The 11469-nt window shown below is 34.2% G+C and overlaps 1 protein-coding gene across 3 annotated transcripts in view; it reads right to left on the reverse strand.

Moving 5' to 3' along the window:
• LOC149787814 (uncharacterized) overlaps positions 1 to 11225 on the reverse strand; it is a 141863-nt gene extending 130638 nt beyond the window's left edge. The window contains exons 1-3 of one of the 3 annotated variants that reach the window (XM_089974024.1): positions 5680 to 11225; positions 5467 to 5583; positions 920 to 1050 (exon numbers count right to left, since the gene is read on the reverse strand). In XM_089974024.1, the coding sequence (XP_089830150.1) occupies positions 920 to 1050; positions 5467 to 5583; positions 5680 to 11086 (5655 nt within the window). In that variant the 5' untranslated portion in view covers positions 11087 to 11225. Of the gene's footprint in view, positions 1 to 919; positions 1051 to 5466 lie in introns of all 3 variants that reach the window. The other 2 variants (XM_089974023.1, XM_089974025.1) reach the window with 2 other exon arrangements.
• Between the last annotated feature and the right edge of the window lie 244 nt (positions 11226 to 11469).

Genomic DNA, 11469 nt, shown 5'->3' on the forward strand with positions numbered 1-11469 from the left:
GTTTTATTTTTGCATTTTGCTCAGTTTATCATACACTGTTGTATGTAAAGTTATGAAACTTGATGGACGTATTCATCTCAGAGGGTGCTACTCACTAACAGTATAAGTAAGCCAGATCTACTTTTGTGTTTATTGCATTCAGTAAGTCATTGAACTTGATTTGTTTATTCATCTTGGAAGGTACTATTCACCATAATCAAAAGTAGGTCACAGTGACATACTTTTTTGGCACTATTTATTTTGCAGGGTTTTTAATTATGCCGCAGTGGAGCAGATGACATAGCATTTTTTGGAATTTTGTTGTGTTAGATTCATTTTTTTATATAGCTTTATAGTGTGAAATAGAGAAGAAACATACTGACCAATATTAAAGTATAGTGAGCTGTGAAGGCTGAGTGTTTGACATGTCTAGCTGACAATTTATGGACTACAGGTTCAAATCCTGTCCAGATCAGCCCACGTTGATTGCTGTTGTGTATCTCTTGGCAAGGCTTGTTAGTTCTTTTGCCTGAGCACTGAATAATATTTCATGTGTTGATGTGCCAATATACATCAGTCAAATAAAATATCAGTGTACAGAAGTCCAGATAAGACATCTAGCATGCAAAATATGTGTAGTGTTATTAAGCATCATTGTTTATGACATCATGAAAAAATACTGTTCATAACATTAAAAAATTGATAATTATGATAATAATATGAACATCAAACTGAACATAATATTTTAGTATCATTTCAGTTTTGTGACTTCATATTAAACTCAGCATATCTATGTCAAAGATTTTCATGCTTTGCTGATCATTTTATTGACAGTACCCTTTTTATCTTGCTATTAAAATGAATTCTTTTTCAACATTTATTATTTCCTAATATTTGCTAAAATTTTATGGGCAAGAAGTGATTTTATTTGAAATAATACCTTGACTTCTATATTTCCAGGTAATATTTCTCTCAGTTGATGAAGATTCTTTATCTCCCACATGGTTATCCCCCTTTGTTTCCTGTTCTGTGGTGACTGAGCTCTTCCTTCTCTGAAGCACTCTATTAATCCTGAAATGTAAGGAACAGATTAAGGATGTTTGTTGTTTTGTTTTTTATATCAATGAAATTGAAAAATACATCTCCTTCCATGAAGGCAAAACTGTAATTACATTGTTAAGATATTTTTGTATTTTAACATTATTTAATTTTCATCAATCTAGTGAATTTAGCATACTCATATTTCCTTAATCAACTTATTATTAGTTTTCATTTTATATGATCATGTTGCAAATAACTCCATTATGTTTACAGGTGTAAATGAGATCATTTCATTTTAGCCTTATAAAGGTTTACGTAACTTAACTGTCTGTTTAAACAAAAAATATTGCAGAATACAGAATGAAGTAACTTTATATTCCAGTCAAAATGGATGAAAATAAGCATATCAAACTGATTCCAGTTCGGATTTGTTTCATTACTGTTGATGTTGGTGGCAAACAGAAGGCTAAATGTAACATTCTGTACAGATAATGGTATAATGACCAACCACTTGAACCATAATAGATCTCTTTAAGCACATGGTATCTTGCAAAAAAGTACCCACTCAACAGCCAATTATTGTATGCAAGCATGCAGTGATATCCACAAGGTCCATGGTGAAGTTGTGTGTCGAAAAAGTTAGCCATTGTGTATACATGTTATCTCTGATCATTAAGTGTAGTTAAGAGGAAGGAATTCAGAAGTTTTTATGCCAAATCAAACCTCTTGTACAAAAGGAAGCAAACATTGTCAAATATATATATATATATTTGCTGTTGCCAATTATACTAGGGAGTACCTTTTGAGATGATCCCTACTGCTTAGTGCTAGGGCCAAGCAGCTGACTGTACTGGTGGGGGAAAAAAGTTATGTCTGCATGTTATTTTTGCATAGGACTTGATGCTAACTGATTTCCATATAACTGAACTCTTCATGAATATCAAAAGAGAAAATGAAGCAGACATTGATGACTGAATTTGAACATTTTAATATCAGTGATACTTTACCTGTCACTATTGTTTAACTTACTCTTTCCTCAGTGGAAAAACCTTGTCTGTGCTAGATGCACCATCCTCTTGTTCTAGAAATTCTTAGAACATGTTGCAGTGACCCAATCTGACATGCTGTTATTAGTCCATATGCATTAGCACAACCTAATTCTTAGTCTTGGATGATATCTTAGAGGGAGTGAGTTCTGTGAATCACAGGTGTAAAACATCTTTCATTATGGAAAAGGACCCACCAATCTTATGTTGTTCTTTTCAGGTTTTCCTGGGTTCTTTCTTAGTGACTTTAGCATCACATGCTGATCCATTCACAACAACTTCATTCATCTAAAGGAAGATTCAATATCTACTAAATGGTTATTAGAGGCTGTAGCAAGACATCAGGTCAAGATGTCATTGTCAACAAAGCTGGCATTGTTGGCAAAGCACCTCCACCTCTGCAGAGATGTCAAATTGGATCCTTCTTAGGGGTGCTCTCCTGGAATCTGATACTATTTGTCATCTCATTCCTGCTATGGAATCTCAGGAGTTTAAGGACCAACCACATAGGTAAAGGACCTATGTGTCAGTTATTGGCCCATTAAAACAAGCACAATCTGATCAAACCATGAAGCAGACCAGCTTCCAAAGAAGGATATGCAACCATAACAGCAAAGTTATGGGTGGGTTCCTATAAACCCACTACACATCAGTTGTACTTGTGACTGAGGAGCTGGAGAGGCAAGGGCAAGGCAGTGAAGACCTCCACCTTGCATTCAGTTCACCCCTTTTTAATACAAGTAGGTGCTTAATTAGCCAACTTCAGAGGCCTGGTGTAGTATCACAGGTAGTATCACAGACAACTGGTGGGTCCTTTTCCTAGTTGATGGAGGGTTTACATCTGTGATTCACAAACTCCCTCCTGTCATAAGGACACCCATCATCTTCCATTAGTTCCTCTTCCCATATGGTTTTGAGTCTTAGGTTCTGCTAATTTGGGTATGTGAGAAAGTTTGCCAGTAGCTTTCTGTGGGTGATAGATTTTCCTGGGGTTTTCCTTCATTCGTCCTCCACCAGTTATACTGGCTGCTATGAACAACCTATCTTGTGCTGAGAAATGGCATTAAGCCCACAACAACATGTTATGCATATTTTAATTTGCATTATTAGTTAGTATTTTTTTTCATTATATGAAGTGGGTCATGTAAATTGTATCTTGTAGCTAACCTTGTCCAAAATCATTTTCATTGTCTACCTGACCAGAACCATTTTTTTAATTCTGTAAACAAGCTGATACATAGTTGATGTTTCTCTGTGAGTCTAGGTTAAATATTAAGATTATTATCTTAGTCTGTGTCAAGGATATTATATTTATCATGTTCTTTAGCATAATTAAAGTAACAAAACTTTTAATTATAACTTAAATTGTTCTAGAAGTAAACTTTTGGCCCTCATCTGGGTTATTCTTTTGTGTCTTAGTTTTTTTATATAATATCGTTTACCAGAAAGATTATTTATTAATGTTGTAAGATATTAAAGCAGAATCATTTGTTGTGTTCAGTAGTTGATATTGGGCTGGAACTTATTTATTTGATTTATTTATTAACTGGAAATACAAAGTACTCATCTGTAATAATAATCTTGGACAGAAACAATAACTTGGAATTATAGTGAATTCAGACAAGGACTTCTTGGGTTGTATTATTGTGATTCATCAAAAAGACTGTTGGAATAGCATTACAATTCAGCCCATTGGTACATGAGCACAGTTGACCACTCCAGTGGCCTAATGGTTAAAGCATCCACCTCAGATGCAGGAGGTCGTGGGTTCAAACCCTGACCAAGATATATCAAAGACTTATAAAAATGGTACTAATAGCTGCCTCGTTAGGCATTCAGCATTAAGAGGTTACTGTTAGGACAGGTTGGTCTGTTGTCAGAATAATGTGACTGGGTGGGACATCATGCTACATGTCTATGGCATGATCCGCAGTGCTAGACATCACTATAAACTGCCACACCGCAGATATCATAGTGATGTGACTGAAAAAATTGTTAAAGCTATGTTAAAAATCCAAATCACACACACACATTAAGCACAGGCCACTACAGACACATCACCACCTTAAGCTTTGGAAATCATCTGAAATACTACTAAAGTTTATTTGTAACTTTATTCATTAGGACTTGTTTTAAAAATTCTAGGATTATTTGGGATTTAAATTGCAATACCGTAAGTTATTTTTACATTTTCACTTTGTATTCTAGGGAAATAAATTAATTTTTGAATTTTACAAAACTTGTTGGTTTTCACTCTTTCCTTTTATTTATCTTAGGACCAAAGAGTTGTAATAAACAACAAGAACTCTGCCATCAATCAGATATAATCAAGGAAATGGCCACATCCTTCTTCAGATGGTACAGTAGAGAAACTTAAAGTCACAATATTGTACTACTGGTTATTTCAGGCCCCCAGAGTGAGAGAAAAATGGAAGCTGATCATAGATCTTTCCCCCCCCCAACAAATTTCTGCACTGTATTCAGTTCTGATCTATGCCATTCAATCTAGACTCAGTGCCAAAGGTCTTCAGCAGATTTATGGGATTGAGTATCAGGGGATTCAGATCATCTTGCAGTTTGATGAATAGCTGCTGTACAACAGCAGCATACAGTCCCATTTACATCATATGACCCACTGTCAATTATTATTTAATACAAAAAATAAAATTTTTATACAGGTTAGAGAATTTTAATTTATACTCTATGGAGATTCGAACCTAGGTCTGTGGGTAAACAGCATGATAGGGATAGCACTTTTCTGTTCTGCTTGGTGTATATGGACTGGTGCATGCAGGCAAGACAATAGATGTTGTTTCCCATGGACCTGGGTTCGAATCTCTGTTGAGTATGAATTAAAATTCTCAAACCTGTATGATAGTGTTATTTGTATTAAATATTAATTCTGCTTAGTATCATCAAGCATTCTCTTGTAGAATCCTGGAATAGTACTTTCCATTCTGTTTGGTGTATATTTGTAATTATATATATATATATATATATATATATATATATATATATATATATATATATATATATATAGAGAGAGAGAGAGAGAGAGAGAGAGACAGAGAGAGAGAGATGTCTCTATATAAATCTGTTAAATGTGGAAGGGTTTAAGTTGGATCTCACTTTTGGCCAGGTATTGTATATTGGAGAAATTGGATTTTGATCAACAATTCAATTATAGAAAGTGCAAATCTTGAGCAAACCCAGAAATCAAAATAAACAATTACTAACATATAATAATTTTGGTATTTTTGAATTGATTTAGCTTGTTGTACAGTTTTGAATTTATCTAAAATTGTTAGCTCAAATTATTTAATTCTTAAAAATGTGATTATGAACTAATTAAAATGAAAATTGATAAAGTTGATCAAATGCAAGAGATTCTCCCACTTACCTCTCACAGTATCTTTATTGAATTTGTCTCCAAAAATGTCCACATCCTTCTTCACCTTGATCTTAAGTAATAGAATATCGCTGACTTTTTGTTGTGCTGTGGTCATGGGTATAGTGACTGATGTTGATACTGACTGCATTATACTGAAGGATGTACTTAACATCATCCCAGGACTTGATGGTAAAACCTCGACTCTTGATGTTATCCCAGAACCTGATGTTGATACTGACTGCATTATACTGAAGGATGTACTTAACATCATCCCAGGACTTGATGGTAAAACCTCTACTCTTGATGTTATCCCAGAACCTGATGTTATATCAGAACTTGATAGTAAAAGTTCCACTCCTGATGTTACCCCAAAATCTACTATTATATCAGAATTTGATGGTAAAATATCCACTACTGTTATTATCCTAGAATCTGTTGATTTTATCTCAGAACATGATGATAAAATATCCATTCTTGATTGGACCCAATAACTTGATGGTCTTATATCTACTCTTGATGTGATCCAAGAATCTAATGGCATTATCTTAGATAGTGATGGTAGCATAGTCATTCTTGATCTTGACCAAGATATTGATGTCATCAAAGATATCGATAATGGCTTCTCAGAGTTTGATATTGCATCCAAAAATGTTAACCAGGAACTTGATGTTTTCATCTCAAAAAGTGTTGACGTAATCTGAAATCTTGATTGTGCATCAGAATTCGGTGTTGATCCAGGGTTCACTGTGTTTCTTGCATAAATTAATGAAGTAATCTTAGAGTGTGATGTTGCATCAGAAGTTGATATTTTGTAAGGGTCTGTTATCTCAGAGATGGATAAAATGTTAGATTTTGACAATAAACCAGAACTTGATGTCATTTCATCACTCTGTGATGTTACTGATGCATTTATCTCTGATTTTGGTGTTACTGCAAAACTTGATAGTGTTGTGTCAGAGCTAGATGGTGTAATTCCAAGAGGTACTGATTTTATCTCAGAACTTGCCTCCATCTCAGGACTTGATATTAGCTCTAGGCTTGATGATCTTATCTTGGAAACTAATGAAGTAATCTGATGGCTCATCATTATCTCAGAATTTAATGTCTTTTCAGAAGTAAATATTTCTGGAATAGTTAATGTGCTATCAAAGCTGGCTTTTGTCTCAGAACTTGATGTTATCAAAGGACTTGTAGATGTTTTGTCATGGCTCAATGTTGTTGTTTCAAAAATCAGTTGCATTATATCAGAGTTTGATGTTATCTCTGAACTTGATAATGTCACCGTCAAATCTAAGCATGTTGTCAGACTAGTTGATATAATCTCAGAATGTAATGTTATCTCCGATAAGGATGATTGTATTGACATAAATGCAGAGTCTGATGTTACTGCAGAACTCACTACCATTTGTGAACTTGAAGCCATTTCAAGTATGACTAATGTCATCTCAGGACTTAAACTTGGACTTGAAGTCACCTTGGGTAGGAATAATATCATCTGAGAGTTGGATGTTGGACTTATATTAGGTATAAATGATATCATCTCAGAGTTTGATGTCATCTTGAAATTGAATGATATCAGGGTAGGGTTTGATGATGTTTTCCTGGACAGTAATGGTGAAATTTCAATAATTGATGTTGTTCCGTAAGTTGATACCATTTTAGATGTGGATGACTTTTTTTTAGAAGATAATGTGTCACTAATCCATGAGGTTTTTGTTAAAGGTTGCAATATTCCAATCTCAGCTAAAGATTTTATTTCTGCACTTGATATTACCTCAGATCCCAATGTTATGTCAGGACTTCTTGATGATATGTCAGAATTTAATGATAAAGTCACAGGGCTTCTTGATGGTATGTCAGAATTTAATGATGAAATGTCAGGGTTTAACAGTAAATGAGAACTTTGTTTCACATCAAAAATCAATGATGCCTCATAAATTGGGCTCATTGATTTTATTACCAATTTTGCTTCAGTCTTAGAAGTGGCTTTTATTCTGGGATGTGTGGAAGTTAGTTCAGAAATTATTATTTTAATTGTAGAGCTTGACATTACTTGGGAATTCAAAAAGGTTTCAGTACTTGTTGATGTTACCTCAGAAAAAAATAATTTTTTGTTAGGCATTGATATCACCTGTGAATAAAATGTCATCTCAGGGCTTACAGATGTTACCATAAAATTAAATAATGTGATTGCAGTGTTTGATGTCATCTCAGGTGTCATCGGTTTTTGAAGGCTTGGTGATATTTCAGAATTTAATGATGTGATCTTGGGACTTGATATGATTTCAGAACTGGAAGATATTGTAAAACTTGGTTGCATCTCAGGACTTGATCTCTTCTGAGATCTTATTGATGTTATTTCCAAATCTGAACTATTTTTAAAGCTTGCTGTTATCTTTAAATGTCTTGAAATCTCAGAATTTGAAAACACTCTTCCAGTACTTGATGCCATTTGAGATTTTGAATTTGTCATACCATTATGCTGTGATGGTGTTGTCACAGATCCTGAGGGTGTTATCTCAGACTTTGATGCTTTTGTCTGCAAGTTGGATTCTGCCATCCTTAAAGTTGATGAGATCTCAAACGTTGTTTTGGAAATGGGTGTTATTGGAGAGTTTGTTTCGATCTCATTGTTCATTTTTTCAGAATTTGTTTCATTATTAATATCTTCAGTTGATGCTAAAATGATTCCAGAAGCGTGCAGATCCATTGTAGAGATTGGCTTTAAATGGTTAGTAAAAGTTGATGTAGATTTTATCCAAGAACTTTTGTCAGAAGTCTCTGAACTTGCACTGATTAACTTAGAACTTTTTATCACAAAGATTTCTGAACTTAATTTGCCTGAGAGTCCAGAATATGATGCAGCAGCTGTTTTTCCATTTGTTTTGATACTAATTTCAGAATGTAGTGCATCTGTGATCCAAACCCTTTTTGGGAAAAAGACCTCTGAATTTGGTATGACTGTTGTTTCACAAATTGTTGAATTAGTTATCATAGCGCTTTGCATATCAGTAGTCTCCGAACTAGATGTAACAATTTCAGGTCTTTGTGTAACACTGATCTCAGAACCTGGTTTGATTCTTATCACAGGTCTTTGTGAAACACTGATCTCAGAACTTGGTTTGACTCTTATCACAGAGCTTGGTGTAAAACTGATCTCAGAACTTGGTTTGACTCTTATCACAGAGCTTGGTGTAAAACTGATCTCAGAACTTGGTTTGATTCTTATCACAGAGCTTGGTGTAAAACTGATCTCAGAGGGTAAATTCTTTTCAGAATCAGATGCAACACTGATCTCAGAAATTTGTGTAACATTCATTGGATAGTTTGATACAACAAAGTTATCCAAATTCTGCATAACTATACTGCTAGAACCAAACATATCTGCTATCTCTGAACTTGCTGTCAAATTGAGCTCTAAACTTGATGTGTGAGTAATTTCAAGATTTGATATTATTGTTATGTTAGAATTGTGTTGAAAATGGATCTTTGAGCTTGTTTCATCTGCATTTGTTTCATTTGATGTTAGAGTAATAATTTTACTAAGTATATCAACAAATGTGGAATTTGGTGATTTTATTGTTTCAAAACTGAGGTCTGGTGCAGGATCAGAATTTTTTGCAGCTGTTTTAAAAGACCTTGTTGCAACAGTGAAAATTATGTCAGAATATTGTATGATTCTGGATGTTGAACTCCCTGTATCAGTGGACTCAAAATTTTGTGTAACACTGATTTTATAGCTTGCTATTTCAGTAGTTTCCAAACTGATTACATCTGAACTTGTCATAGAGCTGTTATCACTGCTAGGGGTAACAGTTAACCTTGAATTGGATGAGGGAGTATACAGCAAATTTGGTAGTTCATCATTTGAAAAACTTGATTTTACATTTATTTCAGCACTAAGCACATCAGTGTTTCCAAAACTTTGTTTGCCAGACAATTCAGATGCTGAGAAAATGAGAAACTCTAACTTAGGTAAACCAGTGATATGAAATGTCGGTGTAGCTGTAATTTCAGTACTTGGTCTATAAAGTGTTTGTGTAGCTGTAATTTCAGTACTTGGTCTATAAAATGTCGGTGTAGCTGTAATTTCAGTACTTGGTCTATAAAGTGTCAGTGTAGCTGTAACTTCAGTACTTGGTCTATAAAGTGTCGGTGTAGCTGTAATTTCAGTACTTGGTCTATAAAGTGTCAGTGTAGCTGTAATTTCAGTACTTGGTCTATAAAGTGTCGGTGTAGCTGTAATTTCAGTACTTGGTCTATAAAGTGTCGGTGTAGCTGTAATCTCAGTAATTGTTCTATAAAGTGTCGGTGTAGCTGTAATTTCAGTACTTTGTTTAAAAAATGGTGTAGCTATAATTTCAGTACTTGGGCTATAAGTTTTCTCAAGACCTGATGTTAAAATGCTAATGCTATTGCTAAAAGCAGTAATTTCTAAACTTTGTTCACCTTTGGTCTCATACCTATGTAAGACTGTATGAGGGATATTGATATTTGATACGTGACTGACCTCATGACTTACAGTTGCAGTGAGACTTGAAAACACAACAATCTCAAGATTTGATATTAAAGTGATTTGTGAATTTGTTGAAGATTTAATTTTTGAAGTTTTTGATGCATTTCCATTAATACTTACAATTGCACTGGACCTTGTCAAGAGGCCAAAGGATACAGTACTCGAATGTTTAAGCATGTCAATGGATACTGACTTAGAACTCATAAGAAAGTCAGAGGTTGATCTGAAACTTGATCTTATCAGGTTAATGGATACAGAATTAGAACTTGTGAAAATGTTGGAAGGAATTGTAATAAATCTTGTTAGTAGCTCAGTCACTACTGTACTAGAAACTCTCAGGTCTTTCGATAATGTACTGGAGGGTGCAGAGGAGTTCATAGAAATAGTATTATTTGTACTTAGCAAGTCAGAGTTTACCATATTATATCTTGTCATAAGATCAGTGGATATCATACTAAAGATTGTTTGTATGTCAATAGATGCAATACTAAAACTTGCCTGTAAATCAGTAGATAGATGTACCATACCAGAGCTAATCAGTGAGTAAATTAATTGAACACTGGAGCTTTTAGGATGATCAGTGAATTCCACAACATAACCTTTTCTTGGTTCAACTGAAACATTAAGCAAGTTTTTCAAATTGTCTGTTGATATATTAGTACTTGAAACTAGGTCAGCTGATAGAATGGAATTTGTTTTTAAGCCAGTAGATACAATGTCAGAACTTTTAAGGTCAGATGATTCCATCCTGAAATTAGTCCATTGGTCTGTAGGTGCTATAGCAAAACTCATAACTGATATTACAGATGTAATACCAGAACTTGTTACAGAGTCAGTGGTTATAGTAACAGGGCCAGTCAATAAGTCAGTAGAAAATATGATTCTTGTCAGTTTGTCTGTTAATAGCATACCAAGACTTGTGTGTATGACACTGGATAATGATAATGTACTGGCACTATTCAAAAGGTCAGCAGATATTCCAATAGACTTTATGATAATGCCAGTAGATACAGTACCAAAGTTTGTGAGAAAATTCATGGACACTGCATTAGAGCTTATGAGCTGGTACACAGGGCTTGTCATGGAGTCAATGCATGCCATATTGTAATTCATTGGTATGTAAGATGGTGCTAATTCAGATTTTGCTAGTGAGGAAATGGATACTTTATCAAGGCTTATCCATGGATCACTACTAATGGATACCTTATCAAGGCTTATCAATGAATCAGTACTAATAGATACTTTATCAAGGCTTATCCATGAATCACTACTAATGAATACTTTATCAAGGCTTATCCATGAATCACTAGATATGGATACTTCATCATGGCTTATCCATGAATCACTACTAATGGATACTTTATCAATGTTTTTCAATGAATCACTACTAATAGATACTTTATCAAGGTTTATCCATGAATCACTTCTAGTGGATACTTTATGAAGGCTTATCCATGAATCACTAGATATAGATACTTCATCATGGCTTATGCATG

Source organism: Sinohyriopsis cumingii, chromosome 11 (assembly GCF_028554795.1).
Source record: "Sinohyriopsis cumingii isolate HCF-2022 chromosome 11, ASM2855479v2, whole genome shotgun sequence".
Lineage (NCBI taxonomy): Eukaryota > Metazoa > Mollusca > Bivalvia > Unionida > Unionidae > Sinohyriopsis > Sinohyriopsis cumingii.